Source organism: Uloborus diversus, chromosome 7 (genome assembly GCF_026930045.1).
Source record: "Uloborus diversus isolate 005 chromosome 7, Udiv.v.3.1, whole genome shotgun sequence".
Classification (NCBI taxonomy): Eukaryota; Metazoa; Arthropoda; class Arachnida; order Araneae; family Uloboridae; genus Uloborus; species Uloborus diversus.
Window position 1 is genome coordinate 37,343,863 of NC_072737.1, and position 19,188 is coordinate 37,363,050.

Sequence of the window (19,188 nt, forward strand, 5' to 3'; positions counted from 1 at the left end):
ATTAGCTATGCAGTGTAATCAAACTACTTATTTCATAAAATAAAAAGTAAAAAAACTGATATGAAACCTTGCCAACATTGGGATTTCCACAGTTCCTTTTAAAGTCAAATATGTGCAAAGTTATCTTAAATAAATGTACAACTAAAAATCAAACAAATTAAGCGATTTAAGTAGCAAGCTGCAATAAAAACTCTAGAAGCTTAATTTTTTTGAAAAATTTTGATGGAAAGGAGGAAAAAAACTGCTGCTGCTAAAAAATACAGGATGTAGAGGAAGTTGTACTGTACACTTAAACAAAAATGTTCAAAAAAGTGACGTTTGAAGTTTAACAATACATAATTATGTAAAATCTACAGCACAAATGAGAATTATGTACACATTTAAGTGAGTTATACAAAAATATTTATGCTTTGTATAACAGAAACGAGGAATGATTGAGCTCGTGACAGGCAACGGAGAAAGCAACTCTCCGTTTATGTACTTCTCACTGTTATGAGTATAAATGCACATAATCTTTCAAAGGAACACTAACAAATCTGCAAAAACCATCACATGACAAAGAACTTGAATATATGTTAATATATTCACTTCTTTTCCATATGTAGAATTTTTATTCATAGGATTTTAAAACAGTATGTAAGTTTTTCCACCCACTGATACTTCATTATTAATATGTACAATACATGATATTGATTATCAGTAACCCACTCTGATACTCTGCTTTGACAATTCCTTTCATTGAAAATAATTAAAACATGCATCGTAAATGCTGCTATATAATTTTATAATCAAGTCATACAATTCTCACAAATAATAAAACAATTTCAAAACAGATATTAAACATTTGAGAATAATAATACAATCTATTACATTTATTTTTTTCATATAAATGCATTGAAGAAAATAAGATATGAATATGATATTGCATCTATTACAATGTTTTTCACATAATTTAAAAAAAAAAAAAGTTGGGGAAAATGTATCAAAACTCAAAATAAATATTTTGACAACTCTTTGACTAGAAAATTATTTCACCAGCATGTGTCATTTCACCAATATGTTGAATGCGTATAAAACTACACAATAATTTTTTCTATTACACAAATACTTTTATAATATTTAAAAAAAAACAATCAATAAATTCTATATTTATAGAATACTTTTCATTTGAAAACTATAAAAAAAAGAAAAAAAAAATATGAGTTTATACATTTTGAGGTGCTTTTTTAAATTGGAAAAGCCAAAGCATTTCTTATCCAAATTAACTTGCTGGTATACAAATACTATACACTCACCAAACAAGTTGAATTTTGGATTATATATTTTGTAGAAACAGTTTTATACACTAGTAATTTTTTTTTTTTAACTGAAATTTCATTGTTATTAGTTTGGGTTTTGTAATGATTAAATTTCTGATTGCAGTCTTCATAACCAGTTCTCTCAAAAGTTGGGTTACTGACAAATATAAATAACAATTTTCAACAACAGTGAGATGCAGTATGTTTTATCACAGGCTACAAGTATTTGACATAGTCTGATCAGTGGGAAGAAGCATCTATGAACACCATTTTTCCCCCCATGATAATTCAACATTGGACTGTCATATCTTCAGGGTAAGGTAGTTGATTTGTGCAAATTTCTGCTGACTTATTCAAAATTTGACATAATAAATAATTAAAAATCTGTACATAAAAAGAAATAAGCAGCTCATTTGCTTACACTCACCATGTCATTACACTCTGCCCAGCAGGGTAAAGTGAAATGTAAGTAAACATGCCTTAATCAGGTAAGATCAAAAAATTAAAAACAATGTGAGAAAACACAATCAATATGACTAACAATTCTAAGATTTAATAATCTATGTTTCTCTCAGGAAGTTATTTACAATGAGAATCACAATCATTTGTGGCCTTACATATCTACAGCTGAATAAAAAGGCAAAATGCATGATACTTCCGACTGCTCAATAGTTACAAAATAATACAAATATTTAACTTACACAAGGCAGACAGTATTTTTTTTGCAAATTTCTCTGCCCCAGTCTTATACCTTAAATATTACTTGGCATGATGCCAAAACAATAAGTCCCTGACACAAATCTAAGAACATTTTCCATCAGGGATACCAAGTAATGGCAAAATCCATTCGATGCTAAGATCAGTTATCTGATACATACAAGCAACTGGCCAGATAAAAAAATAACTATATTCTCATAAATACTAAAGGATGCTTTAGAAATAACAAGACTAAAATGAATTATTACTACTTCATATTCTAAGCGGGTGTAATTTTGGAAGAATCATCAAAACCAGAAGACAAACATAGAAAAAATCTCTCACAAGAATTTAACTTCTGAACAAAGTTACAAAACACATTAGCAAAATTCTTTACAAGCAAATATTTTGGCAGTGAAAGAATAATAAACTAATTCAATTTCTTTATTTCAATATAATGATGTAATAATCTAATAAATTTTATCACATGGACAGCGTTTTTACACCATTAAACTGAAAGAAATGATTGAACCAGCACAAAATAAAAAGCTATCAAGTGAAGGAAAAGAAAAAAGTTATTAGTCATTTTTATATGAAATATAACAATACATTTTTGCATGACTGTATACATCACTGGGCAGAAGGTCATAAGTAATGACCACTTTTCATTGCTTTCTGTTGAACTTAAACAACAATTCATGCAGGAACTTTTTTACTATATACACCCTTCAACTAAGTACAATATGTGCTTAAATGTAAAAAGAACATAAAGGAGTAGTATTCAAGTGTGTATGGGAACACATCAGTTATATTTGTTGTAAAGACAAATATGCAACTATGATGTTTTCCCATTTTACACAAGTGATGATATGATTAATGTAATTTTTATGTGTACGCTGTGAAGACTGTTTTCTTTAAAAGGATAAATTTCATATTTTAAAACCATGTTACTGTCAGGGTAAATATTAAGCTAATTGCTTTAATGAATCTAAAAGTGTCATGTACAAAGTGAATTGTAAAAAGTAAAGCAATATAAGACATTAATTCACTTGTGTAGAACATTTTTACTGAAACAAGAAAACATCTCAAACATAGTAAAAATAAGTTCAAAAACTTATTTGATAACAATATAACAGTTAAAAGTTTAAGTTAAAAGTTATACTGATCAACACAACAAATAAATAAAAAGAACCCTTAGAAGTTGCTTGTATATATCAGCCCTTACACAATTCAAGGACTAATCAGACGTTTCTACAAGTTTTCAACCCATTTGCACTGCTTTGAACAATACAAGATTAAAACAACAACAGAAAAAAATGAGAAAGCGTGGCAGGATAGATCCGTTGTGACTGGCAGTGAGGACACAAAGGCAGTTGAAAGACCAGTACTCAAAACAACAGTCACGCTGCCAGGCTTTCTTCAGGCTGGAGTGTTGAACACTCAGAAAGCACATACTTTTTCAACATTCGCCAATGACAATTTGAGTGAATGCTGCACATGCAATACAACTATACATTAGTTTAAGTCTCGATCCTCAAGATACCGGTATTCAAATGTAAACCCTTCCTTCTTTCTTTGGCCCCATTTTTCGTAGTCAAAATAAATATATGTGCCCTGCAAATAAAAAAGTCATTAATAATAGAAAAAATATCCATTGTGTACATATGTGGCAGCGAGAAGCAAAGAGATATAAATGAACCATTTAAAATTTCGAAGATAAAAAAACATGTTTGAAGTTCAAATCCTAGGTAGACTTTCATTGATTTTTTCCCCTAAATCCGGCTGTATAGCAGCACCCTAACCGGGATACTAGTTCAATCTTTTGCCCCGAAGCAGAGGGGAGGTTATCCTACCATTTGTACAGGTTATCTCAAAAATTTTAATTTTGGCACTTACATCCCTTTGCTTCTCACTGACTCGTACATGCAAAAATAAACACATTTCAAATACTGATAAAAATAATTTCAAGGGATAAAAATAAACCTCTATTTATTTTAGTAAAGTCTCACAGGTACATCAAAACTTCTATGGGTTTTCCTCAGCTATAAATGGATTTTTAAAAGTCCTAATCAATTATTATGCAAACATTATTATGCAAACTTTAGTCCCATTTATTTTTTCTCCTATTCTTACTGAAAATTTTGTGTTTCAAAAGTAATTTTTACACAAAATACTATTGCTCCTGACATAATGCATAAACATTTCAATGAGATTAAAAAGGTTACTTTAAAAACGGTGCTGGGGGGGGGGGAGCAATATTCACTTTTGAAGTATTTACAGTCAGTAAAGTATGCAAATCAGGAGGGTTTGAAATAATGCAACTTACCTGGGCTTTTGATCAAAAATTCGGGGTTTTTTCAAGAATTATTTCAATCACTATCTCTATATCAAATTGCTGATTTGCTACTTTTACTTTTTATTTATTTATTTTTATTTATTTTTTTTTAACTTTTAAAAATGTCAATATTATAGAAAAAATATATGAATTTGAAAACAGTTTAATCGATAAAATATTTTCAAAATTCCTTTTTCTTTAACGTGACCATTTAAGAAGGAAAAACATATTACATAGTTACACATTGTAAAATACACTACTTTGGTGGTAGCATATTTTTTGCAATTTGTTCTCACTACCTGTGACTGAGTTTTAAGATAAAGGAAGCAGCATATACCATAAACATGAATGATACCAATTATTTTTAAATTAACTGACTTAAGGAATAAGAATTTGAGTATTAAAATTAAGTACAATTAAAGTTTAAGGAATATGGTGCAGCAAACACTCAGGTTAGCTAATTTTGGATAATTTCACGATTATTGTAACCTTACTCTTTTACTTGGCAACCTTGCAAAAGGTTGCCATTAAAAAAGAGATTCCCTGGTAAAATTTATTAAAGCACTTTCTCAACAATGCAAAAAAAAAAAAAAAAAAAAGAATTTGATTGGAATATTTGTTGCTTATTTTTTTAAAAAATATATTAATTATGAAACCCATATACAGTTTTAATTTCTATAAATTGTCCAGAAAGAAAGATGGCAATTTCTGGAATTGGTATTGAATGTGAAGTTCGGTATTGAATGGTTGATTTCAATGTGGAGTTGAATTTGAAAAAACTCACTTTATCGAGACAGTAAGTTTTTTCATGGGGGCCAACCTGAAAAAAAAAAAAGGTCGGGGTTTTTTTGGGGGCTGGGCCTGCTTTGGCAAAACCCTGATGCAAATTATTTAAGATAAACTTGAATTGTATTCCTGTTAATTGTTTCATTTACAGACCATTCTAAAGATTTTAAAATCAGTTTTGATTTCTGCAACAATACCTGTTCATATTCATCTGTGATTGTTTTTGGTTCTTCATGCCTTTGAAACCACATCATATACTTTGTGTGAAACCTCCACGATTGCTTTTTCAATGCTTTAGCTGCTAAATATTGTGCTTTTGTTCCCTGAAAAAAATTGTAATGGAATGAATTATTTTAAATTCAGTTAAGTGATGCTACAGAAAAAAGTTCAAATAATTAAGAATGAATTTTATTTATAAAATTAACATTTATGCAATTTTTTCCCCAAGCAACTTACCTCCATATAATAAAAAATAAAAAACAATGTTTCTGTGGACAGTCGCTGGAAGAACTCCACAGTGTCACAGTGAGGTAAGCCTTGAGGATAATATGAAGGTGTTGGGTATGGATTGCGAGGAAGATATTGCCTATAGTAAGATGAGAGAAAAAAATGAATCAATTAAATGCAAAAAGTTGAATACACATTTTTATACTGCTTTGCAGAGAGAATGGTGTATTTTTTGAGGGGAAAAGAAAAATTAGATTAAAAGAATACATGTCCAAAAATACTATTTAACATCAAAAAATAAATAAATAAAATAAAATCTGCAAAGTATTTCAACATCCGATCTAGATAAAATAGAGCCAACAATACAGGAAATTATTTATCATCAAATCTTGTGTTAATTTCATTAGAAACTGAATCCATTTTATACAATATGCTGAATCAAGGTTTGACTTTACATCATGTGCATTTTGGTCACCTCTTCTAAATTCATTTGAATATTCTTTGCACCTTTTTAAAATTCTCTGGAGTAAGAATTTTTTTGAAAAGATTGGCTGATTGAAGAAGTTTTGATAGTGTAAAGCATTGTTCACAAAAACTCTCCACAATACAAACAAAACGAATAAAAATTCATATGAAGACATGTTAAAGACACTAGCTTCTTCATTATTGGAAGAGTTGTTTTAAAAAATCACTGCTTTGAAATTATCGAGAAAGGATTTTATGGTTTAAAAGACCATCTTGTGTTGTCTCTTGAAGACCCTCTTGTGTTACCCTGAGATTGAATTGTTAAAGAGCCCACAGAAAAGATATTTGTTGAGGTGAGATATTTTCAAAAATAGTATATTTTTAAGACGTTCAGTTTTTTCTGTTTTGAAAAGGCTGTTAAAGGCTTGATGAATTTCTAATTACTTAAAAAAATTGAAAACACTTGCTCATGTCTGAAAATATGTCTAGTTTCTTCAACCATTATGGAGAACCAGCAAGATTCTTTTTTTATCATTCCTCTCAAAAAATTTGGGGGTGCGATCGCTCCCTCTCGACCCCCCTATTTGCCGCCCGAGAAGAAGAAAAGAAATATGTGTAAATTAATAATTGAATTTTACCATAACTTGGTAGGTCAAGAGTTAAATTAAAAATTTAAGAAAATAATAAATAAATAAAAAATAAATAAAAATATAATGCAAAAAAGAAAAAACAAAAAATAAGATAAGGGAAAAAAATATTTGTTTATAACAACCAAAGATTCAGTATCTGTTTTTGAACATAATAACAAAATGTTTTTAAGATTCTTAGAGAGTTTTTAAAATTCATTTAAAAAATTCTACTTTACCGTAGCCTTTCTGAATCTGATGGATGAGGCATGTGCCTTTGAGCAACTTCTAAGATTCGAATTTGTTGATAGCATTCTTTACTTAATGTTATTGGGCCAAGTGGAGCGACTCCTAATAGAGGTGGTATATGAGCTTCTGAAAGTAGAATTTTTAAATTAAATATGTGCAAGATAGACATGATAGTAAATACAATGTTATTAATCTTATGTTATTCACTATTTACAAAAACATAATGCTAATGTCTAAAATGCTCAAAAGTTCCCCTTAGCATTTTAAACAATTCCATGCTTAAATTAAAAGAAATTGAAAAATGTTCAAAACCATCTTGCTTAACTATCTGCTAAACCAAAACAAAGTTATTACAGGATTATTAGCAAAATCGTATAATACCATAGCCAGTATTTCCATTGTACTTTTTACTGTCTTACTTAAAATAGGTTTGAATTAATATATTACCAAATCACATGCATACATCCTTTAAAAGAGGCAGAGGAAAACTAAATATATGCATGTTAAATATATATATATATATATTTTTGCATGTCTTTAAACAACGCTAACATTTTTTTTTCTTATTAAATCACTTTATCAGAACTATACATCTTTCAGTGTTACTGTAAACTTGATTGCATGGGGAAAAATTAACTGGGAAACCAAAAAAATAAAAAGTTCTTTACAATCATTGCGAAAAAAAATCAAAAATTAAATTCATTGTATGAAATGAGTACCAATAAAGTCATTAATAACACATACTTCAACAGTATACACTCAGTATATTTTTCTATCTTTGAAAGCTACTCGTAAATAAATTGAACAAAGCCTAATAAGAATCTATGAGCCGTTGTTCAATGTGTTAGATGCAATGCCAAATAACATAAACATCTAATTCAATTTCATAGTTCATTCTATAGAAAGATAGAAGGAAATAAGAATAGATCAGGACAAAATACAGGGTATCTGCTACTTTTTGAGTTTTGAAATCCATGACTTTCCATGACTCACATTCTTCAAATCCATGACTTTCCATGACTTACGCAAGTTACTTCATTTGACAATGACATCAAAATTGCGCATAAATATAAATAGAGACTATAAAGCAGTATAACTTTGTTTTAGGAAAATATCCTTTTTATCTCAATGTAAATAAATCTAAACAAAAGCAGCAAAAAATATTCAACTAAATATATATATGAAACACAAATGATGCAACAATTTATTGAGACAAAAAATAAGTATGAGAATTCAAGAACGTTTAAAATCTAAAATAACCCATTATCTCCCCAAAGTGCAGTGTGAAATTGTAAAATACAAATTTAGTAAATGCATTCATACATTAAACAGAAAAAAAAACTGCAAAATACTCAATTCCAGAGTCATCATTGCTAAAGATAAGTTAGTAACAAATCTGAATATGATCGGTATAATTATTGAACTGTAATGCACAAAAGCAAGCTTACCATTAAACATAGAAACTTCAAGCTGTTATTTCTACTGTTTGTGTGTGTGTTTTAAATATTGTAGAAAAGTTATGATACGAAAAAAAAATCCCCAGTTTCCGGAATGGGAAAACATACGATATTCTGAAGCCTATTCTGAAGCCATTGTAGTATAAGAATGGAATGTTGATATTAAATGGTACACAAACATGAAGATATTAAGGAAATTCAGCGATAAATATTTTATTCACACAGCACGGAAATTTTGATTATGCACTTTAAGTATAAAAATGTGAAAGATGATACAAATGTGAATTTAGAAACAGTCGAAGCCTTAAAAAAAGAGAAAGAATATTACGTATATGAATTATTAAAATAATTTCTATTTCCATTCCTGTGCTTAAAGCAATTTCTCCTTATTTTCAAGGCTCTGAATCTTTTCCTCAAGAGCTATTTCTTCTCTCTCTTTTTTTAATCGAATCTTTTTCTTTATCTTTTGCAATTCTTGTAGTTCATTCTCAATCTTTCTCTTCTCCCAAGTTTTAGAGGCAATTTTTTTGGCATCATTTTTCTTCCTTTCTAAATCTTATCTGTACCGCTGTCTTGCACCACGTACAGCAAACATCATTTTCTTGTCTATGGTACAACTTAAAAAACTATTCATTGTCGAACAAGACTTTCCTCTTGCTGGTGTTCTACTAGAAAGGTTCTGTTTATTGAAAACCCCTTTTCGACTGCTGCATTTCCGTGAGACAGAATAAAGCACAATTTAACGATCTGCCACAAATCTTCAAATTTTTTATCCTTTGATAACAACCTGTAAAAAAAGCGATCAAGTTCCAAGTTGTCTTCTTCAAATGAAAATGACTCAAAGTCATCCTTGAAGTTTTCTTTTACCATGCAGCAAAAAGAGCTATACTATTGTTTTGCTCTTTCTGCTGAAACTTCACCGATACGGTTTGCATCATGCAGGGTTTCTAAAATAATATTGAACCTTGTAAGTCCAATTCTAGGATGTTTAGCATGACCGACGGATGTAAACTGGACAAACCAAGTACTAGACTATATTTTAAGGGGCTTTTCTCAATAACTTTCATTGCAACCACCTGTAGAATCTTCTGGCATTCTAGATAAAAGGATTGACTTTGCTTCTGAGAAACCTTGATCTCTTTAAGAACTTTTTTCGCACGGAACCAATATCAATTTGTTTTGGTTCTACAAGATTGTCTTTTGACATTACATCTAGTTTCTATAATGCTGAGATTTCAGTAATTTTTTCTCCCTTCACAAACTTTTTGACAATACCTCCCAACAATGTAGAAAGTTCTGAATGTAAGTAGGGAACTAGCACAGCTTCACTTTAAAATTTCCGTAAAAATGCTTCATAGTGAAGCGAGAATGATTTTAAAAATCCCAACTTGCACTTTATTAATGGATCTGACAGATATTTTAATTAAAAAATGTTTACTTGACTTTGTGTACTTTTAACTTGCGAAAGATACTTCAAGACTGGATCGACTATTTCAATGGCTCTTTCAACACAGTCACTATTTTCCAGCCATCTTACTGAGTAGAATTTTTTCGGGAATTTTGAACAATCAGTTACATTTGTAAATTCTGCTCAATGAGCAGGGCTATCTTTAAATAAATAAAATAAATTTCTCAAAATTCTAAAAATATCCCTATCTACAGACTTGAACTCAGTTTTAATGGCCCCATGTAAAACATGCAAGCCACAAGTTGCCTTTTGAATTAAATGCTTGCCATTTGGATCTTCATCACGCATATAATCATCTAGTTTCTTTAAAAAAGAGAGATTGACACTCGGTCCATCCATGGACACATGCAATAACTTGCTTACTGGAATACTGTCCAAAGCCTTAAGAAAATTTTCAAGTAAATTTTGGGCTGTTGCACGACCAAGAAAGACACTACCAAGACACCTTGTGCAGACCTTTTCTTCAATCCAAAATTTTGCAACCAGATCCATTTGATCTTTCTGAACAATTTTATTTAGTGATTCCTCGAAGCAAATGGTTATGTCACTGCTCTTTTAATGTCTTCCATTCAGAGTATTCATCTGATTGGTCAACACAATGTAACTCGTGAGGAAATGTTATTGACATATCAGCTTTTCTGTGCACCGAAAAACAAAGTAGATGACTGGCGATGAAATCATTTTCGTTCTTCCGAGATCGGAAGAACAGCGCGGAAGAACAGCAATCGGTCCTAAGCGCGAAATCCATGACCAACAGTCAGTTTCCATGACTTTTGGACATTTTACACTGAAATCCCCGACTTTCCACGACCAATTTTGATTATGTTCGAAATCCACGACTTTCCTCGACTTTCCATATGCGCGGACACCCTGCAAATATTTTTTTATCAGGAATATTAGGACTACTATAAAATTTGCCATGCGTTTTTTTTTTTTTTTTTTTAACTTGGAAACAGCATAAACAAAAAATAAAAACAAAATGGAACTCATTTGGAACATTTGTGGAAAATTATTCACATGGCTAGTTTATAAAATTTTATAAGCAGCAAGATTAATGAGTCAAGAATAAAAATTTGTAGTTTTAAAGCACAGGGTGGCGACAGGAACTGTGAAAAAAAGTTCCCTGACTTTTCCCTGATTTAGTTCACCAAATTTCCCTGATTTACGTTACCAATGATAATGGTTTTCTTTCTTTGCTTTACGTGAAATCCATTGTATGTTTGTATAAAATGCAGTATTTTAAACGTTTTAAGTTATGTAAAGGTTTTGAACTAAAGATATATTTTGAAAAGATGCTATTTTTTTTAATAAAATGGTTTAAAAAAAACCAAGACAATTTTTTTGGGGGGAGGGGGAAATAACCTACAAAACAGTATATCAAAATTTTATACAATGGAAAGATTATAGAAAGTTTTAAAAAATAAAAAATACTTTACTTCCAGAAACCACTTAGCATAAGAATTTTAAGAAACTATAAAAATTACTTTTAAAAACATGTGTATTTATGATAGAACTAAAAAGTAATTAAAATTATTTTGAACTAAGTATTCAAACAGTATAATAATTGTTGCAAGAATAACAAGTAATAGTGAAAGAATAGAAGTAATATAGTTATTCTTATGTAACTAATTGACATATTTATGCAAAACAGATGAAACCATTTGACATCCATTCATAAAAAGTTTTTCTCTAATCAAGAACATAGGTTTTAATGAATGAATACGGCATTTTAACAATAAAAAAATAAGATATTTACTTTAGTACACAAGTTAACTTTATTTCAAATGATTTCAGTATGTAACGGAAAAAAAATCTTAGATTGCTTTTGTAACAAACAACTTTGAAATACAAGGGAAAAAAGAAAAAAAAAAGCAATTAGTTAATTTCAAAATATATAAAAGAAGAATACAACTTGGTTATAAAAGTAAAGAATCACTAAAGTCTGAAAAGAAAATCTTTATAATCTGCGGTGACAACAAATAGTATAACGGCAAAAAACAAAGTTTTTTTAATTGAAGTTCAATTTTAGCAATTAAATTAAAAACGCAAAGAAGTAATAACTTTTAAGCTTTTATAGTAATAATTCAGAAACCAAAGATTTCTTCTTGAAATCATGATTACAGTACGCTAATTACTTCAAGACAATGGAATAAAGGCAAAGGAGCTAAAGCATAATTGAAGGCTTCCTCTTTGCCTGTAAGGTTGTTTATTTTACGTAGCATTGAAAGTGTAAAAGGAAATTTCAAGCTAGGTAAAATAAACAGCCTAACAGACACAAAAGCAATCTTAAGAAGTTCATCCTGTGGTTAATAAGTAAGATTCAATACTTTGACGTTGAGGAAAAAAGATGCACAAATATGCGGCAGAGTATAATCGCACCTCATTAATTTTACTTTTTTTTTGAACAGATAATTGGCAAAAAATGCATAGGGAGTTAAGAGTACTTAATTTTGTAAAGCAAAATAAATTTGTTTTCTTCAAAAAATCAATTTTTCCTGATTTTTTGTTATTTTTTCAAAATTCCCTGACTTTTCCCTGATTAATAAAGTTCCCTGACATTTCCCTGATCTCCCTGATCTGTCGCCACCCTGAAGCAAGAACTTAGAAAAATAAATCAGTCAACCAAAATTGTTTAAAAGTAATAATAATAAGATTCTATCGATGAGTTTTACACATAACTGTTTACCTCTCTCTGCTAAAGATGGTGATGGTGACTGGGGAAGATGAGTTTCTAAACCAGCATTTAAAACAGCTTGTTCAGCCATTGACTTTAGCGAAGACATCGGTTCTTCACTCTTTAAAAACAAAAATGTTTTTCTGTCACACACATACATAAAAAATAGGACTAATAAAGAGATAAATCAATTTTTTTTTTGAAAACATAAACATAAGGTTAGGAATTTCTTTCACATTTTCTAATAAAATTGTTGAATAAGTAATGGAAACTGAAATTATGTTTCATGTGCCACATTCATTGCAGTGATTCCCAAAGTGGACTTTGTCACAACTTAATAATTGCATACAATTATAATTTCCTGCAGTATATTAATAAAAATGGGTGAAATAATACCAAGGATTTAAAATGCAGGGGTCGGAGTGGTGATTTCGAAATTTTAAGACACAATTTTGATGAAATTTTAGGAGTTTTAGGACAACAAATATCAAGTTTCTTTGAATTCTAATGTAATTTTTATTTTAATGTTATTTATAAGCTTGATTTTCGAATTGAAATCTTACAAATTCAATCTTGAAAACTACAAAGAATAAAATTCAATTCAATCTTTTATTCCTTAACACAGTGGCACATTATGAAGTAGAAATATACCACATACCAGTAGAATCAATGCATGTGCAATTGCTTCTTTATTTGCCCTAATGTTGTTTCATCAAAGTGAATTACAAAGAATGATGAAAAAATGTCCTTAATGAGGATTGATTTAAAGTATGGGTGCAAGTCCAGAATTTATTATGTACTTAACTTTATCAAATAATTTGATACTTGTTGACATCTCAGAATCATCAAAAATATCCCTGTAAATTACAGATAAATCATTTAAAGACGCAAATCAATAATTGTTTTTTACGGCAACTAAAACTAAGAAAAATTCTGCTTTCAAAATTTTATCTTGGAGTGAATTTGGAACAAAATCTTTTGCTTCATTATAATCAATTTGTTTTCAGTAGAAGCAGGGTTGGCAAGGTTTTGGACACTAGGGTAAAAACCATGGTAAAAACCTTGGTTTTTACCCTCCTGTCCAAAACCTTAGTGTCCGAAAGTGTCCAAAACTATATTTTTAGAAAAATAGTATTGTGTGAGAAAACATCAAAAATCAGAATAAAATGTATCAAAGTAATGTTTTATATTGAACATTTATTCAAGGAGAACATTCAACTTGCTTATGCTGCTGATTTTAATCTAGTTGCATAGAAGTTGAATTATAGAAAAAAATTTCAATTTGCATGCATAAGTTTATTTATTTTTGATAATAGTAACAAAATTTCCCTATGTTTATGCATGTGTGCAAATGAAAGCAGGGTTGGCAAGGTTTTTACCACTCTGTTCAAAACCCTTATGTCCGAAAATGTCCAAAACTATTTTTTGAGAAACTATATTTTGTGAGAAAATATTAAAAACAGAACAAAAGGTGTCAAAATTATTTTGTTGACTATTTAATATATTTATTCAAAGTGAACATTCAGGTATAAATATATATGTAACTTATTTATGCAGCTGATTTTAATCTAGTTAAGTAGAAATTAAATTCTTCATTAAAAATTTCAATTTGTATGCAGGAGTTTTTTTTTGCATAAACCAAGTTTTTCGATATTTATGCATGTGTGCAAAAGAAAGTTCAAAATAGAGTGCAATAATTGACTTAAATGCAATAAATTACAATTTTTTGTAGTTACAGAATGTATTATATTAAAAATATGAACTAAAAAAAGAATAGCCCAAGTTTTATAATAAAAGTATTTAATCATCAATTTCTTGTTCTTTAATCTAAGATTTAAAAAATAATTTTTGTCAAAACATCACGTAAAACTTATTTGCAAAAACCATTTAAAAAATTTAGCTTTTTTTTGCACCTAAATATTGTACATTTAATAACATTCCTTTGCATTATGAATGGAACTGAAATTAGTTGTCTTGATAATGTTATGAATTTCCTTTCATAACTCTACCAACTGTTAAAAAGTTTTTATGTAATAGTTATTGGCAATTTTTTTTAAGTAAAATGTTTTTTAAATGAACATTTGGAAGAAAATTTTTATCAAATACTCATTAATTAAACCTCATTAATATATTTGTGCATCATGAATATTGCAGTGAATATGAATTGATTAGATTAAACCCCTTCAACTTTAACATAGTTTTGGACGGTAAAAACCACCTGTCCTGTCCTAAGCCAGTTTTGGACAGTCCAAAACCCAACCCTGAGTAGAAGACAAAGACATGGAATCTAAAAATACATCTTGATTTTTTAAGCTACTTGTCAACCTCTTATGTCTCGCCAAATCAGCCGGAGACTATTATTTTTCTGCAATATTTGCTGCACAGCTCTGTTTTTAATTTGTTTATTATTTTATTTTTCTAGATTTCTTGCAGAAGAGTAATGACTGCAAAAGTTACTAAGTATAGATAAAACAAACATCATATTGAGCATATGTTTTGGTAAACTGCATCCCCCCTCTTTTCCAGAAAAAAAAGCAGCAGCAGCAGCAGATTTTCCCCCGTTCTTTTTTAGAGAAAATTTCTTAGGGTCTATGAAGTTTATTTTATCTTAAAATAGAGGTATATTATCATGAAAAGTTTCATTGTTAGGTTGAATTTTATTTTGCTGCACAAGTAGGGAATAAAATAATGAAAATTTTAGGATAATGCCTACCCCTGAAAATATCACACCAGCTTGTAGTAGTAGCTATCACTGTAAGTTACATAAATCTGTCAACATAACTAAGAAAATACCAGCTGTTTTGAAGCCAGTTTTTTGATGATGCTTTAAATATAAAAGTGTAGTTAAATTTTGTCAAGTCTTGTCTCCTCTAGCCAAAACTATTCAGCAAGATTTATGACATAAGTACAGTAGTGTCACAATAGGGGAGGGAGAGGAGTTTCCGCCAGGAGTCACCCATCTAGGCTGACTCAACCTGTTTAACTTTTTAGTCCATAGCCTGTAAGTGCCAGATCGAAATGATAGTGTAAAAGTCAAAATTTTTCTGCGTAAGGACATCACAGCCGGTAAGAAAGGTTTGCGATTATTTAAGCTGAGTCGTGCTGGCTTTGGCAAAAAACAAGTAGCAAAAGTGAGTAAAATTGATGCGAAAGCTAAACATAATAGATTCATTCCATGTCACGTGACTTAGTGGTAATATTGGGCATCAATCATTTTTTCAATTGCCTTGTTAATTGATTAAAAAAGTAATTGCAATTAAGCTATTAATTGCACTTTGAAATCAATTTTTTAAATTTTTCCACACGTAAATATTTGTGTTTTAAGTTCATGAAAATAATTGTTTTATAGTTTAACCCGTTCCCGTAATTGGAAAGATGAGAAAAAAGGACATAACAGGGGACATGAGGTGACAGCTCTCTTTTAAACATTTTTTTTTGAATCGTGTAACTAAAATACATTTCTGTAATCCCTCTCAGATGTTCTTTGGACTTTTATTAGTACGGAAAAAAAATATTTTTGAATTTTGAATTGAAATATACCTTTTCTGAGGAAATTTTGTTGGAGCCATAAGATTTTTTTTTTTGAAAAGTCATATGCTGCAGTAAATAATTTATTGCTTCTAATAAAGTTACTGTTGTGCATTGATCTTTTATTTGTTGCTAACATGTGTATTTAAATAGTTAGATGAAAATATGGTGCCCATCCAGCGCCCACATCCCAGATAATCCTGTTGCCTGTACAGTATATAAAAAACAAGTAATTTTTTAAAGAGTTAGTTTTAATTAAAATTCACAAAACAATTGACGATTGTTAGTTGTAGTAAACTACAATTAACAATTAACTGTTACTGTAGGAAACAATAATTAACAATTAATTGTTAACTGTAGTAAACTATAATTAACAATTAAATTTCCCACAATTACAATTGATCAACTGTTGTGGTTACGTTTACCAATTAATCAATTGTTTATCTTTAATTGTCCATGCAATTAAATTTTGCCCAACTCTACCTAGTGGTCCTCATCCAACCCTCTCCGATTTTCCAATTTGGAGGACGTCCTAGAGAGGTACAGAAATGCCTTTGAAACCAACCTATGCAAATTTTCAACTTTCAAGACACAAATCACGACGATATAGGATGCCTCAAAAAGAAAAAAAGAAAAAAAAAGAGGGTTTCAAAATGGCCTCCAATGGGGAACCATGCTAAACATGGCAATTCATTTCACAGAACTGATCCGCCACTTTGGAGCCCTTTCTATTTAGCGATCTTAGATCCTCAGGATTTGGGTCTTGAAATCTGCAGATTCGTAAAGGTTAGCTTCGAAGGCATGTCTGCACCTCTATACAATTTTATTCAAATCAAAGATGGTTGGATGGGGATGACGAGGTCACTTGATATGGAATGACTCGGTTTTAACACAACTTTTGCTACCTGTTTCCTGCGAATGCCAGCGCAACTCAGCTTAAATAATAGCGAAACTTTCTTACCCGCTGTGACGTGCTTACGCAGAAAAATTTTGGGCCTTTCTACTATGACGTAGGTCTGGTGCTCACGGGTTCTTGCTCGATTATTGAAATAGCCTATTTCACTGTTTTTATTCATACTCTAGAAATTTGAGGCAGTAGGCTAATTCGTATAATCTAATTTTATTGGCTAATTTGATTATAATCTGTCATGGTCATCAAGTCCTCCAAGTTTCCATTTCAAATCTTTACCTCTGAGGGTGCTGGATCAGGGATTGTTTAGATCTTAGTCGCGAGAAAAAAAAAAGTTGTTTGTAGGGCTGGTAAAACCATCTCCCTACTAGGCACAGAGGACACTGGAGCGTGAAGTGAAGTATGTTCATATCATCAAACTTTCTTGAATATACTTCATATGAACAATGGGTTCATTCTTATTTTTACATTTACCAAAATTTGGTGTTATGGCAATGTTTTAACTTTATGTATTACATCAACCAGGCTTTAAAAACCTTATGTCTTTGAAATTTCAAAATTATGTAATACAGTCAAACCTCGTTGATACGAACTCGCTTAGTGCAAAATGAATGCCATTCCCCGTCAGATAAAGCTACAAATTAGTGTTAAATCAATCACTTAACACAAAGAGGATTTAGATGAATTCCCGCATAAGAAGAAGAAAATTTTGAGGCTTTGAAAAAAAAAGGAAAAGAAAATTCCCATCCTTTTACATGAAATTACTTTCGAAAGTTGCAAGATCTGCACTTGGATGCAAGCAACATGGATGGCATTGAGAAAATGTCTCTCCCTTTTTCAGGAAAATTGTGAAAATCTAGTTGCTTCAAGAAAGTAGGAACTTTAGCTGTAGACTATGCTTACAATAAAAAAAGCTTGGATGAACAGTGAAATCTTTACCAAGTGGCTGATAAACCTAAATTTGAAATTTCATCGTGAAAAAAGAAATATTTGTCGGATTCTGGACAACTGTTCTGCCCATATAGAGGTTTAAGGCCTAAAAGCCATAAATTGTTTTTTTTTTACCCATTAACACTGCAGCGAAATTCCAGTCTTTGATCAAGGAAAAATCAAATGTTTGAAAATGCACTGTCGTAGAGAAATGCCCTGAATAGCTATTGCCTGTTTCGACTTAATTGTTTCTAACTTAAACTATAAATATAAATGGTTGTGTGCACATTTTTGTGCAAATGAACTTTGGTTCCTGTATTTTCTCACAAAAACAAAAAAAAAACTTTGTTTACGCAAAATCTGATAAGCATGGAAATTGGTTAACGCGAAATTCGCTTAACATGAAACATTTTGCCGTCCCCGTCGAGTTCGTGTTCACGAGATTCGACTGTATTGCAACCAAGTTGGCTCGATAATGTGTCTTGAGGGCAGATCCTTTTATACACAGATGTCTGATCATGAACGAGAATATCAGTTACACTGAAAGGCGAAAGCATTTGATGCCTCTCCCCTCAATCAATTGGCGCCAAAATCGAGCTCACATGTTTCAATTGAGGTCCCTCTGAAACCCAGTATTTGTTTGAATTTTTTCATTAATCTTCGAAATAAGGTTAGTCGTAAGGCAGAGTGAAAACGTGAAATCGAGAAGTATGTAACCCCTATATGTGGGAAAGTTACCTCTTACCAAACCTATTTATCATACAAAAAATTTCAGCTAGATCAAATAACATCTTTAACTCCCTATTTGACTTTCAATTTTAAGTATTTAGCCTGATTTTTCACATAACTGGGGAAAATAAAGTGATAAAATATAATTATCCCTCATTTGAATCTAAATGGAACTCCAAGTTTCTTTTAATGATTAATTTTTCATTTTACGCAAATACAAAAATAGTTCTACATAGTTCTTAAACTTATTTCTAAAATTTATAGCTTATTCCTAACTATTGATGATAAAGGATGATTTAAACTCTTTTTTTGCTTTCTTAATTTGTTGCTGGTTCCCTAAATGCATGGATGATTTAATCAGAGCTTCCCCCAGGATTAAAAAAGGGCAGGGTGCTGTTTTTCAAAAAAAGGGCACATTTTGGAAAAAAGGGCACTTTTTCGAAACTAAAAAGGCATGTTAATTATAGCTTCAAAGCATCAGTGGATATAGTCGTAGGATATTACTGTTATTCCTGGGTTCAAATGTCATACTGTCGCAACAAAAAAAACTTTGAAACATTTATGAATTACTTTGTAGGACATTTGAATAG

At 30.4% G+C, this 19,188-nt stretch overlaps 1 protein-coding gene across 2 annotated transcripts in view; it reads right to left on the bottom strand.

Annotated features, from left to right (window-relative positions):
* Positions 1-3,171: 3,171 nt before the first annotated feature.
* Positions 3,172-19,188, bottom strand: part of LOC129225806 (CCR4-NOT transcription complex subunit 3-like) — a 71,476-nt gene continuing 55,459 nt past the window's right edge. For both annotated transcript variants that reach the window (XM_054860315.1, XM_054860314.1), the window contains exons 12-16: positions 12,514-12,622; positions 6,893-7,028; positions 5,572-5,701; positions 5,313-5,438; positions 3,172-3,608 (exon numbers count right to left, since the gene is read on the bottom strand). In XM_054860315.1, the coding sequence (XP_054716290.1) occupies positions 3,510-3,608; positions 5,313-5,438; positions 5,572-5,701; positions 6,893-7,028; positions 12,514-12,622 (600 nt within the window). In that variant the 3' untranslated portion in view covers positions 3,172-3,509. The remainder of the gene's footprint in view (positions 3,609-5,312; positions 5,439-5,571; positions 5,702-6,892; positions 7,029-12,513; positions 12,623-19,188) is intronic.